At 45.2% G+C, this 22,061-nt stretch overlaps 3 protein-coding genes and 1 long non-coding RNA gene across 6 annotated transcripts; 2 read left to right on the top strand and 2 right to left on the bottom strand.

Moving 5' to 3' along the window:
* The first annotated feature begins 208 nt into the window (after window positions 1-208).
* Window positions 209-1,540, top strand: LOC124314469 (carbonyl reductase [NADPH] 1-like). The gene is made up of 4 exons (XM_046779681.1): window positions 209-356; window positions 444-967; window positions 1,034-1,251; window positions 1,318-1,540. The coding sequence occupies exons 1-4, from the start codon at window positions 333-335 to the stop codon at window positions 1,440-1,442; spliced, it is 891 nt and encodes a 296-aa protein (XP_046635637.1). The 5' UTR covers window positions 209-332; the 3' UTR covers window positions 1,443-1,540.
* Window positions 1,541-1,750: 210 nt separating this feature from the next.
* On the bottom strand, window positions 1,751-2,914 carry LOC124314480 (coiled-coil domain-containing protein 28A-like). Of its 3 annotated transcripts, none has more exons than XM_046779697.1 (4): window positions 2,767-2,914; window positions 2,425-2,702; window positions 2,105-2,236; window positions 1,751-2,040 (listed from the first exon to the last, which is right to left on the bottom strand). In XM_046779697.1, exons 2-4 carry the CDS (start codon window positions 2,666-2,668, stop codon window positions 1,829-1,831), a joined length of 588 nt encoding a protein of 195 aa, XP_046635653.1. In that variant the 5' UTR covers window positions 2,669-2,702; window positions 2,767-2,914; the 3' UTR covers window positions 1,751-1,828. The 3 variants fall into 3 exon arrangements, with proteins under 3 accessions (XP_046635653.1, XP_046635652.1, XP_046635654.1); XM_046779696.1 differs by having other exon boundaries at window positions 2,778-2,913; XM_046779698.1 differs by having other exon boundaries at window positions 2,105-2,185; window positions 2,778-2,913.
* A 6,329-nt stretch (window positions 2,915-9,243) lies between these two features.
* Window positions 9,244-20,317, top strand: LOC124314398 (toll-like receptor 6). Its single transcript, XM_046779530.1, has 4 exons — window positions 9,244-11,230; window positions 11,577-13,421; window positions 16,596-16,659; window positions 16,782-20,317. Exons 1-4 carry the CDS (start codon window positions 10,821-10,823, stop codon window positions 18,477-18,479), a joined length of 4,017 nt encoding a protein of 1,338 aa, XP_046635486.1. The 5' UTR covers window positions 9,244-10,820; the 3' UTR covers window positions 18,480-20,317.
* Window positions 14,349-15,571, bottom strand: LOC124314515. The gene is made up of 3 exons (XR_006911274.1): window positions 15,538-15,571; window positions 15,271-15,364; window positions 14,349-15,056 (listed from the first exon to the last, which is right to left on the bottom strand). It is a non-coding gene; the product is annotated as an uncharacterized LOC124314515 (long non-coding RNA).
* Window positions 20,318-22,061: the final 1,744 nt, after the last annotated feature.

The raw sequence follows: 22,061 nt of genomic DNA, 5'->3' as shown, positions 1-22,061 counted from the left end.
TGCTTTCTTAAATCGATCGGTAAGGTCAATATCGAAAAGAAAAATATAAAACCTTACAGATTTCAGTAAAAATAATCAGTGCCTTTGAGTTGATTTACCAAAAGTTACTGAAAGATATCGAGCTCTTTAACACGTTTCAGTAAAACAACCATTTTTGCCATAGGCTAGCTACTAAGTGTTAAACTGTTAATGCCATCTAGCGACTTGCGTACTCCAGAGTTTCTTAAAAATTTTCCGCACGTCTTCTGCTTTGGAATTTGACAGTTCACTGACATTGACAGTTCACACTTCGCACTTTTACGCTAAGGTCAAACAAATTCTCCATCTGAACTATGTCAGGAAACCGAGTCGCTGTGGTAATTTCTCTTCGTTTGTGCCACATGTCGCACACATATTTTAAGCATACATTCACACAATCTTGTCTTTATTTCAAACAATTTTAGGTAACTGGATCTAATCAGGGTATAGGATTTGCCACAGTACAGGAACTATGTGCCAAATTCGAAGGTTCAGTATATCTCACTGCCCGAAGTGAAGAACGTGGACTGGCGGCTGTTGAAGAACTGAAGAAGTTGGGATTACAGCCAAAGTTTCATCAACTGGACATCAATGATGAATCCAGTGTGCTAAAACTTCGAGATCACTTAAAAGACACTTATGGAGGGTTGGATGTTCTTGTGAACAATGCTGCAATTTTACTTCCATTCAAGGAAGGACTGCCTGATGAAGTCTTTGCTGAACATGCAAAAACAACCATGCAAACCAATTATTTTGACACTCAACGTGTTTGCAAAATTTTGTTTCCTATCCTCAAACCACATGCAAGGGTGGTGAACCTTTCTAGCATGTTGGGTCATCTGACACAAATTAAAGGAGAAGATTCAGTTGCTATGGAGTTGAAAGCTAAGCTGTCTTCACCAGATTTGACCTACGAAGAACTTGATGGTCTGATGCAGAATTTTGTTGAGTAAGTTATTTCAGCTTAGAAGTCTACAGTGAATTGAATTTTGATAGAAAAGTTCTTTATTAACAGTTCAGCTCAAAAAGGGGAACATACCAAGTATGGCTGGCCTGCAACTGGCTACTACACGACCTACATCGTATCAAAAATCGGTGTAAGCGCAATGACCCGCATCCAACACAGAGACTTTGAACGCGATTCACGCGAAGACATCATCATCAACCACGTTCACCCCGGTTATGTTAACACTCAAATGTCAGAATATAGAGGAGTCCTCACCATTGAAAAAGGTAACACAATTTCTACTAATAAATTATTAAGTGCGTTACTGATTTCTGGTATGTTGTTGTATTTAGGTGCCGTTGCTCCATCGTGGCTGGCCCTGTTGCCTCCTAATGTGCAAGAACCTAAAGGGCTATTTGTTTGGTGCGATAAGACTATTGTTGATTGGGTAAAAGGACCGATGCCGCCTCTTGACTAATGTTTGCTGTCCGTTGATCGGTAATATGGATTAAGAATCAACCCAGCTAATTAGTTGATTTATATTTTTAATACAATATATTTGGTTGTTGAAAGGGATACTTTGGTCATTGTCATCGTTTCTTCACTATTCTCATACTTTCTCATTTTGGTCACATTAATGAGAAAATCATAATGCTGAAGGTAGTAGCGCCACATCCCATCAGCAATACACTTATGAGACATGTTGAGGATTAGTCAGGTTATTTTATATGATAGCTGTGTAATGGTAGAAAAATATGACGTGGTTCAAATTAAAATTCGACAGAATGATGGAAAAGGATCCGAAATGTATAATATCAATTTAGAAAATGATCTTGAAACTGTACAGCAGAACTATGAGGTAAGCTAGTTTGAATCACTTTGGCTCTGGCTAGAGTGTGGATGTAATTGTTCAATGGTTTGGGAGAGATGCTCCAAAGCAGATACGAGTTCATTCATGTTGTCCGACGTCTGCTGGGCGTTGACATCGTGCTGCGCTCCAAGTTCGAAGTGTAATCTCGCCAATTTCTCCTGCTGGTCTCTAATAGCTTCCATTTGATCAGTACTGCAGTGACGACCTACAAATTCCGAAATTTTGATTATTAAAATTACGCCATAAAAACTAAAGGCTCTGAAACTTGCCGAATGCTTGGAGTTTCCCAGAATGAAAATCGTTGACTAGTTGAATCAGCGCCGTCTCCATGGACCTCATATCAGCCACATCTGTGAGGAATGAGTGGGAACTGTGCGAACTTTCTGGGTACAACTCCTTAGCTGACAATTTACAACAAACAAGCCAACAAAGAAGCAAGGGAAAACAGGCACATAACATGGAGAAAAGGACATGTGTAAATCATAATGAGGCATGCAACTGACTACAGGAGATCTGGTAGTGCTAGTTAAAAAAAAGTCATGCCACCAAGAGAAGAAAGTAAAATATGCTAGGCTAAATGATGTCATACCCTTCCTGGGAGGCTTGGGGTGAAATATCTTAGTTCTTTTGGCTTCCCGATTCCAAGGTGTTTCTGAGGAAGAATTCTCTGTCAACGTCCCATCTGAAGAAGCACCCCTGTGATTGTGACTGGAAGACGTACGAGAAGAACAATCAATCTGAATTTTCACTTCAGGAATCGGATGTGGGCTTTTCTTTGTCCGTTCTTTACTGTTATGATGGCTATGAGTGTTGGGTGTATGGGATTCCTCCATGATCCTTGCTTAACGATGAAAACCAATATGGATCCTAAAAACGAATAGTTAAAATTAAAACTACATTGTTAAACTATGAATTCAATCAAATAAAAGACTTCTAAGAAACCTGTTGATTGATAACTTCTCGTTACAGTCAGCAGTTGTAGAAAGTGAAATGTCATAGGTAGGCCATGTTTGTTACTGTTTTTATTTTCCGAATTTTCGAGTCAATTCTCGACTGAAGCCTCTTCTCACTCGAGGTACGGCCAGTCGGCCATACTCGACGAACTCGACGCGACGGCTCGTTTATTTTGTTATTTTTCAGTCACGAAAACGATGTAAAGGGAAAGTTTAAAAAAAAAAAAGATTGTTGAAAGAAGAGACTAAAATATAATGTGTAGATAAATTGTGTTATACATGTACGTTCGTTATCATCATCAACTTAAAAAGGAGAACAGACTTTGGTGAAGAGCAGAGCTTGAGGGCGTAAGTTCTTGTTAGCGTGTCTGAGAGCTTATTATTATTGTTGTGCCCTGTCAATTTGAACGGACCAAGGGGAAACTTGTTTACATAAACTCGGGCTAGATGATAACAAGCTGTGGATAACATGATAGCTAGGCTGTCTCTGTGTGCGGGCGCTGGCGAAGAGGAAAATGAACATGACCCTCGAGAGATGACCTTTCGGCATATTCATGGGAGCATTCGTTCATGCTGTCATTTTTATTTTCTTACTAGCCCTTCATCACGTTAGCATTAGTAATTTCTTATTTTTTTACTGTATAGTTTTCCTAGGGGTAAATCAGCCCAAAAAGCAAACGTTGAGTCATATTACCTGCAGGTGTTGAGTAAACTAATTTATTTTTCAAGTGTTAGCTAACAGTATTTCACTGGTTCTTGTAAAATGAAATTTTATTTGAAAACTACGCCCCAATCGTTCCTCCGGGTACATGTTACAATCATTGACTTTTCTAACGGTACCCAAGCGTCGTAATACGAGTAACAATGTCAACGAGTCTTTTCAAGATAGCGAATCGTTCCCTTTTCACCAAAACGTTATTTCAGTTTTGAATCATTGATTCAAACAATTTTAGTGGGTTGCTCTAAGCCTGCCGGCATCCACAGCAGAATCTTATAGCGCTCGCACTGCATAATAAATAATTATTCGCGGAATGGGAAGAGGATTTCGCTATTCACTTGTAAAAATTGCACTACTCATACGTTGTTCTGCTCGGAAGTGACAGTAAAATAATTGGACGATCCATAAATAGATAATTAGGATAGCACACGGGTAAAGTACTGACGTAGCAGTCGAGAGGGGCGTGCCCGCAGAAGCCAATAAGAGTCAATTAATATTTATTCCTATTTTGTTCATAGGCATAGTCCTCCGAAATAGTTAACAGTTAAAATTAATTGGCGTCCCCCCATTTCAAACTATAAAAACCGAGAACTACTCGACTGGCATCCTTGCCATTACACTCGCCATGACTACGCTGATTGGCCAAAAGGATATTTTTTTAAATCAATTTGTTTAGTCTAAATGTCAGACATAAATTTGGTATTGTTTCGAATTTGTAAATCACCGTCGTTACCGGTCGTCGTCGTGAAGAATTGCACAGGTTTGTTGTCTTGTTGGCCAGCAGAGCGCCATTAATTCCAAATGAATTATAGATTCCAGGTATTTTTCAATGAACTTTTGCACGCATGCGATTCGCGGATATCCACGTAATGAAATCAACGCTTCATTCACCAAACTAAGCAGTTAACTTATTAACGAGCCAAATTCATTTGAGTCGTGATCTCTGGTGACGTTGATTACTCGGAATACCACACTTGACTATCCTATACTTGACATCAGATGAGGGGGGGGGCGAAATAGTTTTGTAATTGAAACTGAGCAATCGAAAGAAACGGGGACGCTGGAATTCTCCGACGACGTCATTCGATCGATTGGGCGAAACGGTCAGCAAAACAATTGGGAATGTAAACGGGAATTGATCTGAATTGATAGCGCAACCCAAAAGAATGGCAGGGGGGCGATATATACTGTACATGGATGAACGATCCAGCAATTCATCAAGAGTTTCAAGCGCGCATATATACTCTTTTGTCGTTCACGTTCTGTGAAACGAGAAAATAAAAGGAGGGGAAAAAATAAAAAATAAAAAAAAAACCGCCGACATTATCATAAATATGAGATGACGCAAGGGTTGATGGGAAGATGAAAAACCCAGTGCGGCTTTTCATCATCATCACGCTGACTGAATAACTCATCAGCGAGTCGTTCCCTATTGTAACTTTTTGATTCTTTTTTTTTCCCCCTCTCTCTCTCCCTCATCTGACATGCAAATTTCACTCGACGAAACCCCCAAACAAATTTGGACGCTCGTATATGTAAAGGCTTAAACGCCTGAGATGAGATGGGTGGCCACAATACATGGAAACATAAACGATATCAAAAGAAAAGAAAGCTCAATAACGACACGCGGTTGTGTATACTATGTGTAGGGGAAGACTTGATGAAAGACTCTGAACAATTTTTTGGCGAGTTAAGTCACACGGACGGCCGCAACCAACAAATTGATCGAATGCTTTCCCCCAGCGGCTTGTACGTACAGAGTCCCTCGTTTATCTTCTCTGGGCTGTCGCTATTCTCCACAAAACGTACACATCTAACCGTCAATTCATTTGACCGTGTTCATGTCTCCGTGCAAGTCTATAGACCCGCGCCGTTACTTTCTATAGTACTATATCTATTCTCCGGCGAATATAACATTGAATTAACCTCTTCTTTTCCATCCTTTTTGGCTGCCATTTTTTTTCTCTGTCCTACCACGTCCCTGCGGGAATTTAATCTTTTATACACGAGAGAAGCCAGCAGCAGCAGCAGCCAAAGCGAAAACGTAAACCGCGTCTATACAGTGTGTGCAAGGGGGCCGCCGCCGCCGCATCCGAAAAGCCGCACATACATGTATATAGAGTCCCGCTAGACAAAGTTCTCGTGATAAATAGATCCTAAGTCGACAAGATGGACGTGTACATACGTGTGGCGTGGCCTTGTGTCGGGGAAATAAAAAGAGAAAAAAGAATAGGCGAGAAGTCGACATCTCCCGGGGATTATATGGCGCAGACGGGATAGAAAAATAAAGGAACCAAAAAATTACATGTATACATTCATTTTTAATTCTTCTAGGTATATGTATATAAACTTCTGGGTGTCTTGTGTTTTTCCCTTTTTCTCTAGCTTTCTTTTTTTGGCTTCTATCTGTATGTGGCCGTCTAACGGATTATTCCCGACTATGCGTCACGTTGTCCACGGCGGATTGGTGCAGTATTCACGCTCTTGGCTGCTGCTCTTGACCGTGTGTACTGTGCACACACATTATTATCCTTTGATCTTGTATCCTTTTGGTCCTTAATATGAATGTTTCGTGCCCAATTCCGTTCAAAGACGACACTGGCCATTAGAGCGAGATGCTCAAATATCGCAGATGCACATAATAGTTTAGCGCTGCTGCAGCTTCTCGTCTGCGAGATTAACTGTAACGTCACGATGAAAAGCTGCCGAGAGAGAGAGACAAGAACATTTCGTGACCGTTTTCCCGGTACATACGGAATTTATACTTTTTGTTGGGGTTATATTTGTGTCGTCGTCCCCTTTTATTTGGCAGAGCGGGAAAAGTTGCCGCCGACGCCGACGACGCTTGTTGGCGCGATGATACCGAGCCATTAAGAATCGGATTCCCTGATGACTTGTGTGTGTGTGCGCGCAATGTACATTTATACATGAACCGTATAAGAGAGCGGAGGAGGAGAAGGAGGGGAAATAACACGTAGGCATCCGGATGGAGTAGCAGCTCACACAAATCGAATCCGTCACGCCATCATTGCTCTCTCTCTCTCTCTCACTCTCGGGAGAGAGAAAAATAAAAATAAAAAAAAAAGGGAAATGTACATTACACACGCCAAGGCAAAAGAAGAAGATGCTGGGCGACATTGACTTGACCTTTTAAGAGCGAAAGTTAACGAGAAGAAGAAGAATATTCGGAAAAATACAAAATAAAAAGTCTTGTGTGGCAATTTGCAACAAGAATGAATAATAGGCGCGTCGTGCCGTCGACTATAATACGCGAGCGCGTTCGGGAGGGAATAATAATAAAGAAAGAAGAAGCGGGAGGGCCAGTCGACTGATAAAAGCGACTGTACACAACACAGCACCAGCCGCGCAACATATCTACTTATACAAAAGAGCTGGAAAGAAAGAAAGAGAGAATGATATGCGCCGCACACTCTCTTCAGCAGCAGCAGCAGTACCAAAAGGGATCCCCCCGCCATCATCATCCGAGCAGGATCGACACCATTCAAACTTTCTTCTTCTTCTTCTTCTTGTTCACCAGCGTTTTATTATTCCGAGAGGAGGAGGAGGTTTATTCCCTTTGTTGTCGCGGATGTTTTTTACGACGTAGGCGTAAACGCACATAAATAATGATAGAACATTATAGATATAGACCGTGAGCGCCCCGCTATGTATACACGCTATATATGTATGCGGTTCAGACTTTCTTTCTTTTGTGTGTGCGCCTGCCTTGTTGTCGGAGCACATCTCGAGGGCTCTGCAGTGGTCGGACACAAAGTCGACTAGGAAAAAGAAAAAAATCCCGCTGAGGCCGTCAACATATAATAGTCGTGTGTGTGTGTTATATAAGTACACAAAAAAGCACTTGAGCGGTGTTGAAAAAGTTTTTTAGTGTTTGACGCGTCCTAGTCCATCCGATTGGGAAATTTTCTCGGATGAGGCAGGAGGCAACCGCTTTAGGATTTCGTGTTTTATTTTTTTAAAAAAAGGGAAAGAAAGAAGACGATAGTTATCTAACACAGTTGCAGGGCTAATCAGTCGACTCTGCGTTTGTGCCGTGAGAGAAAAGGAAGACAAACTTGAGGGGAAATTCGATGAATAGTCGAAGAGAGAGAAAGACATCAAATAGAAAAATACAAATCTGGGCAAAGAAAAAGAGCGACACCGTCGTCGTTTGCGCTTGTTTCCAACTTCAAAGTCGAATGAACAAGGAGCTCCTGAAAGAAGAAAAAAGTACTCGACTATACACTGGCTCCTGGCTCCTACTTGAAAAAAAACAAAAAAAAAATATCAAAAGCTTTCCAGGAAAAAAAAAAGTCATTGATCCTTGGCTCGTCGTCGTCGGTGTCTGTAATATGTGAGCCCCTCGCATTAAGAGAATCAAAAAAAAGAGAGAAAATTGCGTAATACAAGTGTATGTATAACAATATGAAAGGTTTTGATGATTCTCATCAACGTGACTCTATACACGCCCGGCCCTCCTCCCCCCCTCTCCAAAAAACGCACTGACTCGTAGATAAGAACCTCGGCGTTTGTGCTGCTGCGCTCTCGTCGACTGTTAACAATCGAGTTAAGAGGGGCTGCTGCTGTTACTCTCCTCTACACCCCGTGTGTGCTGGTTATAACTTGACAAAGGTTATACTACATTCCCTTTTACCCTCGTAGATTTCGCTCTAACTGGCAGCACATGTGTCACTTGGAAATAAGGGGAGAAACATCGTGTGAGCTGCTGATTGAGGTCGAAGTTTTTATACTTTCAGTTTCTCTCTCTGCACTGCACGTCGGAGGTTTATTTGACTCCCCTCCCCCCCTCCTTGTGAATGTATATGGCGTGTGAGACCGTCAAAAGTTCAAATGGTCGGCTGGGGTTGTTCCCTCTATAATTGAATTTAGGATTATCATTTTTCTCTTTTTCCTTCTTTCTCCCTTAGTCCTGTTTGCTGTTGGAAACTCGACACGTCTGGCCGGCCTTTAGAATTTTCATAATTTGATACTGTTACCCGGAATTATTCGAGCTCAACAGTGGAGGATTGTCTCACAAGGAAGGGAAAAAAGAGAGTAGGCGTAGAGCAGGTGCGGCTTTGATTGAGACTGAGAGACTCGAGAAAGAAAAAAAGACGTGGAATATTATAAGGCGGACACTTGGATGGTGGATTATCGTCAATGCGTACAAGTAAAAGAAACAAACAATCGATTCCAATAGCAAAGCTCAAACCCTCTTCTTTTTTCGGATGGCAACAACTTTTTTTCTTATAAATGTGCCGACTATTATTGTAGCGTCGTGGTTGTTGTTGTTGTTGTTGTTCGAGCATTTCCCCTCACTTATTCTCTAGTTTTTTCTGGGGGGCTGGTGACTTTGATCGATGCGACCCGTTCTGTTTGTTAGTTTCTCCACAATAAGACGAGTGTCAACTCGATTGGACGGAAAAAGAGTTTCACAGAATAGGTCGTCGGACGTCAACTCGAACCTTTTTTTTGAAAAATGCGCGCGGGATTCTTCTCCCAGTGTTAACAAAGAAGAGAGAGAAATGGCCTAACGTCCACAGCAGTAGCTTTATAGCTCCCACCCCAACAAAACTTGTGTGTGTCGCCTTTTTTTTTTCAATCTCTCCCAAATAACAAGAGATCGAAAAGTTTCCACGTTCCCGAACTAAAATGCTGTCCCGTCTTTGGAAAAAGAATAAAAAGTTGACAGATATTTTTGCTTCTTCTTTCGCCGTGGACAATCTAAAAAGCCATTCGTATACATAAATACACGAGCCTGTACTATATAGCGCGGCCCGTGTATTGTTCAGCAGCGGGGGGTCCGAGCTCTGCTCTTAGACGGCCCTCACAGTTAACAACACACACAGAAAAAAAAGGAAGAAGAAGAAGAAGAATAAAGAGCTTTGAAAATCCCCCCCCAACCATCTCTCTCTTCGGGGGATTGTGTGTACAGGGAGGAGGAGGAGGGCCAGAGACTCTCTCTCTCTCGTCGATAAAAAGGGAACTCCATCCAGTCTGCGCCGAAAACACTGGGTACGTACTGGAAAGCCCCCAGCCCGTGTGTGTGTATGTGTGTTATGAAGTCACCGTGGCTGGACGGATCTCTCTCATTCCTTCTGCCGCTATAGTCGGTGATAGACGTGTGTGTGTGTGTGTCAGTCTCATCCCACCCAGAAAACTTTTTTTTTCGATTCTTCTTCTTCTTCCCAGGGAAAGAAAGAAAAATAATCTACACACGCACACAACTCATCAGCCGCTGTGTGTTTCGTGATTCACGACCGACATTCCCTTTCTGAGACTCTCGTTCGAATTTTTTTGGGGGTTTCAAGTTTGCGGGTGTCTTGATGATTGTTGTTTGTGCGTGGCAGTGTTTGTTTTTTTCTTGTTTTTTCTCTCTCTCCAGACCAACCGACCAGTGTTGGTTGAGGGCTGTGTGTGTGTGTTCGGTGTGCTGTTGCCTGTAATTATCACGGCGTTGGGAAATTGCTGATGACCGGATCGTGTGTTGTTGTTGTTTTTCAACCGAAAGAAAAAGTGGAAGTTTCGTTATTCTTTTCGGAAATGGCCACCACTGCTGCATCCCTTCACTTGATTATTCGTCCGAGAGCTGAGCCCACAACAACCAACGGCTGAGGCCTCTTCTTCTTCTTCTTCTGCCGGTGCCCATTGTCGTGTGAAATTCAATAGCCGAAAGAACCTCTGCACAGTGAGTGAGCGGAAAAAAGAAAAAGCTGTGTGTTGTGTATGTGTATGTGTGACCCCCCCTCTGGTTAGATTTTTCCACTAAACAGTCCAGGGTCCCCCCCCCTTTTTTATTCTTTAGAGACCAAACGGTGCAGATGTCAGTTTAATGGGACCGTGTCGCCTAGATCCCATCCGATATACTTAACTATAATCCGGAAAAAAATAAAAATAAAAAACTTTTCTGTCGAGGACGTTCACAAAAGAATTATAAAATACGACGGAATATCCAAAATAAACGACAAAAGGAAAAAAGAAAAACTATCTAGTACCACCCACCATACGGTAAAAAAAAATAAAAAAACGAAGTAAAGATCCTTTGGCTGTGATAAATCGGCGTCATAATTCACGTTTTCAACTTTTGAAAAGAAGTCAGACAAGGACGACGACGACGAGACAAGAAGAATTCCAAAGTGCTTCCTAGGCTGCTGCTGCCCATTCAGAGACGTACCATACAACTCGCCCGGCTTTTTCTTTCCTCCTTCCAATTGTGCAGTGCCCGATCTCTTAGCTGTGCGAGTGTGGGGAATCATCCGGGAACAAGTCAAAATACAAGAAAAGGAATCAAAAGAAAAGGGAGGATATATATAAATGGCGGCCATGATGGGGATGAAACGGAGCCGGCCGATAAATAACGCCGCCAATGTTTTATCCGTCCTTTTCCTACTACTGACGACGCAATTCGCATTGTGCCGGGCCGGTTTCCATTACGAGGCGCCGTCCGATTGCCAATGGACGATGATGAATTCGTCATTATCCACTTCGTCAACGTCGTCCATGTCGTCGTCGATGGCGACGTCAAGCGATGGGAACGGAGGAGGATCATCGGGTCATTCGGCGTTGCTGCCAATGGCCGGAGTCGCCGGCCCTAACGACGTGGCACTTCACTGCCGACTCCGCACCATCAACAGTCAATTCGATCAGACCAATTTCTCGGTCGTGCCGCGGGAGCACACGGCCTCGCTCACCATCGAATGCAGCGACTCGCTCCTCTACCAAAGGTAATCCAGCAACACAAAACGTCCATTGTACAACACATTCAATTACCCATTTTCTTTTATTTTCCAAAAAAGACCCGCCCTTTCAATTTCGTCGTCGAAATAATTCAATTTTCCCGCCTAACTTTATTGATCGATCGTCATTTGATGATTGGCAATTCAATCGTTGCTGCTGCTGCCGCCGCTGCAGCCATTTGTATATGAAGACAAATAAACCTTCCGGCAGCAGCAGCAGCAACGAGCTCTCTGATTTATTGATTAAAAGGCCTTTTTGATGTGTGGGTGTGTGGCCTCTCTTGCGAATCAATCAAAATTTAATGGTTTTGTGTATGTTGGGTGTTGGTCGCAGCTTTCTGCATCCGCACAGTTTCAGCCATTTGCACCATCTGCGACAACTGGCCATCGATTACTGCAAGCTGGGCCAGCTGGTCCGCGGCGTCTTCCATGGACTGCGCGATCTTCGATCGTTGGCCATTCGCTCGCACAACGACGTCTGGCCGGCCATGAATCTCGACCTGAGTCGCGACAGCTTAGCTCACGACGTTGCCCAACTGGAACGGCTGGATCTCAGCCGCAACAACATCCAATCGTTTCGGCGCCAGCTCTTCTGCGATCTGACCAGCCTCCAATTTCTGAACGTCAGTCACAACCGACTGGCCGATCTCAACGATTTGGGATTGAACTTTGAGGCCGCCGCCATCGAGACGGAAACTTCCACTACAACGACGACGGCGGCGACGACCAGTTCAACTCCAACGCCACCGGCGTATTGCCCGACCCCCCTGACGACGCTGGACGCCTCCTACAATCAACTGGCGGCGCTGACAGGCCGCGGAGTGGCTGCCCTGCGTCACTTGCGCATCCTCAAACTGGACCACAACAAGATCCAGCAGCTGGACGACGAGGCTCTGGGTCCCCTGGAGCAGCTGGAGCAACTGGACCTGTCCGTCAACCAAGTGGAGAGGCTACCGGAAACCTTCCTGACGTCGACGGCCGCTCTGAAGGAGCTCAACTTGAGCAACAACACCTTGTCCGTCCTGCCGGCCGGCGCATTGGCTTCCCAGCGACACCTGGAAGTGCTGCAGTTGGCCTGGAACCGACTGACGCTGGCCAACGGCAGCCTCTTCGACAACCTGGTCCGTCTGGTGGTGCTGGACCTGTCCCACAACCAAATCGGCCGCATCCGCCGCCCGCTGTTCAAGGACCTGTACAGTTTGCAGGTCCTGAAACTCGACTCGAACGCCATCGAAGCCGTCGAGTCCGGCTCATTCGCTTCGCTGAGCAATTTGCACACGCTCGACTTGTCCGACAACAAGTTGGCCTTCATCGAGAGCCACTACTTTAACGGTTTGCTGGTCCTCAACCAGCTGAGACTCAACGGCAACTCACTGGTCGGCCTGGACGCCGAAACTTTCCGCAACTGCTCCAACCTGGAGGAGCTGCACCTGCAGGAGAATCGGCTGGAACGACTGCCGTCCTCCTTCAAGACCCTGACGCTCCTCAAGACCCTGGACTTGTCGCACAACCGCATCCGCTTCATCAACGCCACGTCCCTGCGCGGATTGAAAAATCTCCACCACCTGCGGCTGTCGGGCAACCAAATCAAGACCATCCGGGCGGCTTCGCTTCCGCCGCTGGGTCTGCTCAAGAGTCTGGACCTGTCGCACTCGTCGCTGCAGACGCTGGAGCGAGGAGCCCTGGACGGGCTGACGGGATTGGAGACGCTGTTCCTCAACGGCAACAACCTGAGCAGCTTGGAGCACGTCGTCCAGAATCTTCCGCACCTGACGCGGCTGAACGTGTCGGACAACGACCTGCGCTGGTTCGACTACGCCCTCCTGCCCACTGGGCTTCAGTGGCTGGACCTGCACAAGAACCAGATCGAAGAGCTGGGCAACTACCTGCGACTGGAGAGCCACCTCAAGTTGGAGACGCTGGACGCCAGTTACAACCGGATCGCTTCCATCGGAGCCTCGTCGCTTCCGCACGGCCTGCGGGTGGCGACGCTCAGCGACAACCAAATCAGCGTCGTCGAGCCCAACACGTTCGCCGACAAGGCCAATCTCAGCCGAGTGGACCTCTACGGCAACCAGCTGGTGACGCTCAACCTCAACGCCCTGCGACTCAGCCCCGATGTCCAGGTCCTGCCGGAATTCTACCTGGGCGGCAACCCGTTCCAGTGCGATTGCGACATGTAAGTAGAACTACCATTAAGCGCTCATTAGGCGAAATCACGAATTAACAGTCACCGGCCCTGCCCATTTCTAAAAAAAAAAGTTTACCTTCCCCATTGCTGGACCAAAGACGGACCGTGCAACTTGACTCCCTCCCTGTGTGTCTTTTTCCCTGGGCGGCGCACGCGATAGTTTTCCCCCCAAGTCCAGTAACTTGAGAAGACCCTTCTGTATCTCTCTCTCTCTCACTTGCCAAACTGGAGAAAAGACTGGGCTCTTTTGCTATGGACTGGACGTGGAACATGATGCCACGAAACTTGAAACTCTAAGCTCCGGAGTGGCCGGACTTTTTTCTTCTTCATCTTTAAGTTGACTGTAGTAACAAAAAGAAGAAGAAAGGAAGAAAAACAGGGTATATATGGCTCTTTTCTCTCTCTCTCTCTCTCTGCAAGCGAGCGTGTGTGTGTGTACACACTGGGCGATTGTATAAGCTTCTTATTTGGACTCCCAACATTCACGGTCGACTCTATATATAATAGGCCCCGGAGCTTTTGTCCGGATGACGGAAGAAAAAGGGTAGAAGAAAGAAGAAAAGAAAAGAGAGAGGAGAAAATTGTCTATTTCATTTTCGACAGTATGAGGCTCCGGTTCTTTTGTTTCCCCTCTCGCTCGATAGACTAAAAATATATATGGGCCTCCTCCGTTGGGTCGGGGGCAAAAAGTATCTAGGCCCTGGGAAAAAGAAATCCATCGAGGCGTCGAGGAAAAAAGATACAAACAAGGAGGCGGAGAGAGAGAGCAAAAAAGGGAAATCATCAAATTTGACAAAAAGATGAGGAAGGAGATGAGAAAGAGCAGAGAACAATAGGGAAATGTTAAGGGAACATCTCTAGATGGAATATCGATCGCCAACCAACAATTGAAGAATCTGTCGACTCTCTCTCAGCTGTCGTCGTTCTCTCTGTCAAGCCAACTGACTGTCACACACACACACACGAAATTGTGTACACGTCCCTTTCCTCCCCAGTTGTGTTTTCATCGATCCTTAGCTGTAGCCCCATTCTCACTCAATAGTGACCCGCCCTCGCTCTGCTTTGTGTGTGGGCCTATATAAAAGAGTTTCAACTTAAAAATCCGATCAAGTGAAATTTTAGGTCGATAACGAGGAGGTGTGGCGGCACGTCCCTTTCTCTAGTGGCACTTTGCTTCAAGTGTTTAAAGTTAAAATATTTGCGACCCAAAGACGTAAGTTGTGACGTACAGGCCTGATGTGCAGAGTTCTTCTAACGAATGAGTTATTTAATGAACCCTGACTGAGTTAACAAAAACGGCAAGAGAAAACAGTCAACAGCCTAGCTCATAAATAATCGTAGGCCTTAAAGATTTATAATCAACGCCAAAGGAAGAATAGAGAGAAACGTTTGTCCTACCTTTAAGCCTGGGAAATTCACGGCCAGGCATCCAAAAGTGCTCCATTCGCTGAAGAGTTGAATCCACCAGGCGGGATAGGAAAATGCTGGGGCTCAGACTCGTACGGGTCTAATAACACCCACACTCACATGAGTGTACACGAGGAGAAAGGGGATTTAAAGAAAGTGAAAGATCCGGTAACGCCGTCATTAGAAGTTTCTTCAACCAAGAGGGATGCTGTTTATCTAAATTAAAAATTTTAAAATGGGTTTACGAATAAAAATATTGACAGAAACAATAACTAACGAAAAGCTGAAAATGAGATAGCGGGTAAACCAAAATTTTTGATAAATGGGAGAATATAAAAGGTTTACATGTAACACACTGCACATGTGCAAGTCATGTGCATCATTAAGTTACCTAGCAGGTCACAGGCAAAATTGTAAAGAATTTCATTACCAAAGCGATGATAATAAGATTGATGCTGATGACTGGTCAATAAATCAGCACAAGCCAAACTGGCATATCTTGTGGTCATCCTCAAGTTTCAAATCTGCACAAAGAAAAGGTGACATATAGTACAAACAAACTACCATGCATCGACAGGGTGCTTACATGACAAATGCTAATCAGGAACTTAGATTTCACAAGTTTAGAACAGATTTAACTCTTCTTTTTAATTTAAGCTCCCATAGTTATTCTATTTGTATTTTTAGTTTTGTTTACCTGCTGAACAGCATGGAGAGTGTATCAAGTGATTCTATAAACAGTCGCGACACCAGATAATCTTCGTCTATTTTTCGAAACGTTTAAAGAAAAGGAAAGCAGACGAAATTAATCTTCTAATTAGCATAAGCCATGCCCAATAAGATATCGATAGTTAAAATGATTCAAAATCGACTTATAAAATAAAAAGAAATGGAACATGAAAACAAAGACCCCAAAACCTAATCAAACACAAAAGAATAAAGAATAGAGAAACTTGTTCCTTTTTTTTTCCTTTTTTAAGATGTACTACATTTTGATTCCTTTTATTTTCTCTACTCGATCCACTGATGAATCGCCCAGTCAATCCTGAAGGAGGCCCCCTAATTCCTGTGGCACACAAGCCACTTCATAAAAGAAAAGCCTCTGCTCGTATATTTATATATAGTGTATATATGCCAAGCTCCTGTCCAGCCCGACACAAAAAAAAGGAGCTTTACGGCCGGCGATAGAGAGAGTCGAGAGAAAAAAGAGGCCGTCGTCTATATAGACGGGCAATATAAGATTGGGTCGCCATCCTACTATACTACTATACCCGTCGTTCATTTGGCCCGAGCTATATCCCTGAGAATAGGATTCGATATATACCACCAAGCTGCTGCTCCTTGGCTGTACCATCAGCTCCTTATATTCCATCGGCCCGAACTTATATAATCCTTGACCTGTTTCAAAGCTACTTTTTTCTTCCTTCTTCCTTTATATCCACAACGAATGAGAAAAGAAATAGAGTCTTTTATAGTCATCAATCAAGCTCTGATCAATCAATAAAGTCTCGAGGAGTCGATCCCGGCCGGCAGGAGCCGCACCCATATAGTTGCACCGCGGGAGGAGGAGGAAACGATTCATTTTCATTTGACTTTGTTCCTGGGAGGAGGGGGCTGCAGGGGATATACTTATTCTTTTGTGGAGAGCCCGGCGGCCCAATTAGAATAGTGAAGGGGGGGACGTTGAATGTGTGTCACAACTATTTGAGTAAGGATCGAAATGCAAATGACGCCTTGATTTATTAAACGACGCAGGGAATGGCTCCAAAGGATCAACGCACTCAACAATGCCGGCCAATACCCACGTGCCATGGATTTGGTAAGTCTCTCCCGTTCTGTTTTTTAATTCATCAATTCATTAAAAAATAGTTAACGAGCTCCGGCTTCCGGCCTCCGCCACCACCGTTCGATAAATAACAATCTCCATAATTATACATGTAGGACTCGATTTACTGCCGGCTGTCGTATGGGCGTGGTTCACGCTCAGTCACGCCGCTAGTGGAGGCCACCTCGTCCGATTTTCTGTGCCCGTACCGGGCCCACTGTTTCGCCCTGTGCCACTGCTGCGATTTCGACGCCTGCGACTGCGAAATGACCTGCCCTACCAACTGCTCCTGTTACCACGACCAATCGTGGTCCACCAACGTCGTCGACTGTTCCGGCGGAGGCGGAGGAGGTGACCTGCTGACCGACATACCGTCCAGGATCCCGATGGACGCCACCGACGTCTACCTGGACGGCAACAATTTGAGTCAGCTGACCAATCACGCCTTCATCGGCAAGAAGAACTTGAGGACTTTGCTGCTCAACAACTCGGCCGTCGTCTCGCTGCACAACCACACCTTCAGCGGGCTGAAACGATTGCTGGTCCTCCACCTGGACCGCAATCAGCTGACCGAGTTGTCCGGCTACGAGTTCGAGCCGTTGGAGAACCTGCGCGAGCTCTACGTCCAGAATAACCGGATTGCTTTTATTCACGCCAAGACGTTCAGTCACCTGAGAAGTTTGCAGGTGCTGGACGTCAGCGGCAACCAGCTGGCGCGCTACGACGCTGCCCAGCTGTTGACGGCCAATCCTTACCTGCGCTCCTTATGGCTGGCCGACAATCCCTGGTCGTGTCAATGCGATTTCGTCCGCCCGCTGCGCGATTGGCTCCAGTCGACCCGGGCCAGCATCGACGACCAGGAGTCGGTCACCTGTTCACCGCTGGGCTTACAGATCCTGGTGGCCACCAACGAAAGTTGCCCGACGTCGGACAGCTCGTCGGTCCTGTTGAGTCCCTACCATCCGGCCGACTGGTGGCTCCTGATGGCCGCCACATTCTCCCTGGCCCTGGTGGTCCTGTCGGCCGGCATTTGCCTGTGCTGCTGCCGCCGCCAGTTGCGGCTGCTGCTCTTCAGCCAGTGCGGAGTGCGGATGTGCTACCAGCAGCAGCAGGACGAGGAGAGCGCCGAGAGCAAACCGTTCGATGCTCTGGTCGTCTATTCGGCCAAGGACGACGTCCTGCTCAAAGACACGCTGGTCCGGCTGGAGCGCAAGACCTACCAGCTGTGCCTGCAGCACCGGATCGCCGATCACGACCAGGACTTGACGGCGGCGGCCCTGGCCAGCCGCCGGCTCCTCATCCTGCTGACCAAGAGCTTCGTGGAAACGGAATGGGGCAAAGCCAACGTCCGCTCCTTGCTGAGATCGACGTGGCAACCGGCGTCTGCTGGGGCCGTCGGCGGCGGAGGGTCGGTGCGATCCCGTCGGGACCGCGTCATCATTTTGCTGCCGGAACCGCAGATTGTCCGCGAGATCGACGCCGACCTGGACCTGCACTTGCTGTTGAAACACAGTCAAGTGGTCGAGTGGAACCGGAGATTCTGCTGGAGTCGATTGCTGCTGGCCCTGCCTCCGCCGCGAGGAGTCCTGGCACCCGCCGATTGCCATCAGCCGGCCATCAGTCATCCGCAGCAGCAGCAGCAGCAGACGGTTTCATCCGCCTATTCCGGAGCCTTGCCGCTGGGCAATCATTTGAGCGGCGGAGTCGGTGGTACCAGCAACTACACAACAACCGCTGGCAGGCAGCAGCAGCACCACCACCATCACAAGCTCATCCATCAGCGACAGTTGCCCACTGTTCCGGAAACGATCTGATGAGTCAGTCCTCCTCCTTCCTCCATCCTTTGGCTGTGTACATGGGGAGAACTTGCTCCTTGTTGTATTCAGCCAATGATGTATCGCGTTTCCCCATCGCTCTATCCATTATGTTCTAGACTCGTTCGTTTTTCGACTCCGGGCTGGATTAGATGGCCCTAAGGCAGAGGCCGTGTGACGCCCTGTTGGTGCTGGCCTCAACTCCTTGACGACCCACCTAGTCGTGTGAATTTAACGAGCCCAATCACTAGAACAACAACAACAACAACCAAACGAATATAAAAACCTTTTTCGATTCGGTGGGGAAAAAGAATTGAAAAACTGTACATTGTATTGACATCGAACAACAACGACAACAACCGAAAACAAGATGGTTGACGACGCTTAAACAGCCGCAACGATCTTCTATGCGGCAGCAGCAGCAACCCCCACAGGATTAGATAACCAGAGAATCTCCCCCTCTACTCCCTCATTGCGATCGTTCAAGCGGATGAGTTAAAACATTTCAAGCGAACCAGATCTACACACACACACACATAATACTCTATGGGCCATAATAATAGGGTGAATAGATTTTATTAAAAAAGTAAAATAAAATAAAAAAATTTGTTTTTTCAAAAAAGCTGCTCGTCGTCGCAGCTGCTGCCGAGTCTAGTCGGATCGAATATCTTCTCGACGCTCTATACACACACTATAAATAAATTTATATTCTCTCTCTCTTAAATCATCATTTCCCTTTTATCTTTTTTTGTGTATTAAAGTGATGACGACCCTCTCCCCCCTCAACCGCCCGGTTTCGTGTTCTCATATCTATCAGCCAACATCAAAAACTGAAATTACAGTTGGGGGGTTGTTGTATGTTGTTGAAAAGAGCAGCAGCAGGCTGCACATTCGACACGGCTCTATTTTTATATTACGAGCGACGATTGTAAAAAGAAACATCGACCGATTTTGATTTTGATTTTCTAATCTCTCTTACGTATCATCACAAATCTATTTGAAAGATCCAGGCTCTCATGCCACCGGTTTTATTCATTGATGGGGTTTTTGTTTGAAAAATTCGGAATATTATTTTCCCGCGTGTTGTTCTATGTACACACGAAAGCAGTCGACACTATATTGCCATGGCGCCGATCAATACAATTGTCGCCGCCGCCGTGGAGGCGTCGCGGATGCAAGTTCCTCCGCGGACGAGATGGAGAAACACAAGGGAGTGTACATATACTACACGCTAAGGGGTTATATCCCCCCCCCCCCCCTAGCACCACCACCACCCTACCATACCCTCGTTATTATATGCGGTACATAGAAAACTGCTGCTCGACGTCCATCCGTAATATTTCGAGATATTTGTGAGTGAGTTTCTCCCTCTCTCGGTCTCTCTTTCGGTCAACCGTGCAAAGGGAAATCGATTGTCCGGGCGCGGAGCAGCAGAAGAAGATGAGTGGAAGAGGGGGGAGAGATGGCTGGCTGGCCAGGATGCACGTGCTAAAAACAGGAGAGAAATTTCCAGGGAAAGAAAAGAAAAGAAAAGAAGTCGGTAGGGTCTGTCAAGCTAATCAGTAGCGACTCTCTCTTGAAGGAACTCTACAAACAGTTCCTTCCTTTTGATTCTTCTTCTTCTTCTTGTCTAGAAATTTACGTATTCGTCTATCAAAAAAATACACAGCAGCAGCAGCTGGAGCGAGAGCAGGAGGAAAGAGGTTGGCGGAATTGTATAGCGCCCAAACGGAAGAAAAGCAAAGAATCGAACTGCCAGTGCCTTGTCACTATAGAATTGTTGGACGAGTCGTTGATGACAAGAAAACAATTTTTTTGTTTGTTGGAAGAACTTAAAAGTAAAAACGACGAATCAAATAGAACAAGCGCCGCAAAAAAAAACGAAATAAAAATTCGAGGAATGTCCGGAATTGGTTGCGCTGGATGTGTACATGTAAAATAATCAATAACGAAACTTTCCCTTTCTTTTACCCACACACCCAGCAGCAGCTATATAACTCTCGAGAAAATATATCCATCTAATGTGTGTTATACATGTTAATAAATATGTCCCATCATGCAGCAGTAAATATCCCCCCAGCAGCAGCTCGATATCTTTTCTCTCACCAATCATTCATTACATAATAATACACTTTTCTCTCCTTGTGGATCTTATACTCTTTTACTTCTTATACTGTACATGTACTCCGTGGTGTAATAACGAAAGAAGAAGACTTGTGTGTAATCTTTTCTCTATATTTTCTTTCAGCTCGGTAAATATTACTAATCAATTTCCCCACCCTTGTATATATTGCATATTATTATTATTATTATTACTAACAACTCATAATAATCCCATTCCTATATTTATATACATATACTTATTAATGGGGGATGGGGGATGAGGGAATGTGTGTACATATAGAGAGACTCTCCTTTCATTTGTATGTGTGTATCGCGTGTGGTCCCTTCATTTCTCTCTCTCTCCTCATTGATTCTTCACACGAAATAACAATAAACAATGAAATAAACATTCTCGCCATTTGCTCTCATACGTACGACTTTAGCCAGGAGATTTATATGACAGTAGAAGAAGCCTACAAGGAAGAGGGGAAATCATATATATATATACGTATATAACATGTGTACACACACAAATGACGGTCGGGAAACTGCTTTTGCCCATTCGTTTTCGAAATGTACATAAATCGTTTCCAGTAGTCCCCTCCACCAAGAAAAACTAGGAGGATCCTTGTGCTGTTGGCGAAGAGCCTTTTGTTCAATATTGTTGAGAAAAGTCGACCCTGTTATATAAGAGTAATGGATATTTGATTTGTATCTCTATGCACACACACACACACATCTCTCAAAATGGGAGAAGGAGAAGAAAAGGAGATTGGTGTTATTCGAGTGTGTGTGTGCATCGGCAGTGCGGGAGTCTAAACGGTGTCGGCGGGTTCGAAATCGTAGACGCGGGAAAAAAAATGAAAATAGTCCCGCTGTAATATGACACAACTCGCCTGAAAGGAGAGAGAGCTGGTGTTCGTGATGACGTCTATTTATTCCCGACCGTATTCAACTCTGGCTGTAGCGTATAGCACTAACCTCAAATATTTCTTTTCCTTTTTTTATTATTTCCACCTTTTATCCATAATGGAGAACTGTCTCATTTCGTTCATTGGGAGCAACGGGTCCAAGTGTCAAAAATAGACCCCCCCTCAATATTTCAATTGGCTCCGATTTGAAAAGAAAAAATAAAATAAAAAGGAATTTGGAGAAGTTGCGTATCGATCGATAGGAGCAGCGGAGATGGATAGGCCGGAAGGAACTTTATTTTTTCTTCTTCTTCCGTCGTCATCGACGATGTCTCTCCGTATGTCTTTGGCTGTGGCCGGGAGAGAGAGAGAGACTCTTGGCTGCTGGCCTTGCTGTGTATTCCAGCCGACCATCACTAACAAGTTGGTCGGATCCAGCGACTGTAAATCGAAATTTCTTTCGACTTTTCTATATAGATCGTCCGAGTCAAATAGTAAAAAAAATAAAAAAGGATATGATGTGCCGCGGTTCGATAACTTCCAGCACGGCCTGGATGTATCTTATATA

The sequence above is a fragment of the Daphnia pulicaria genome, chromosome 10, assembly GCF_021234035.1.
Source record: "Daphnia pulicaria isolate SC F1-1A chromosome 10, SC_F0-13Bv2, whole genome shotgun sequence".
Lineage (NCBI taxonomy): Eukaryota > Metazoa > Arthropoda > Branchiopoda > Diplostraca > Daphniidae > Daphnia > Daphnia pulicaria.
Note: the sequence above shows the minus strand (reverse complement) of the source record. Positions and strands in the feature narration are given on the sequence as shown.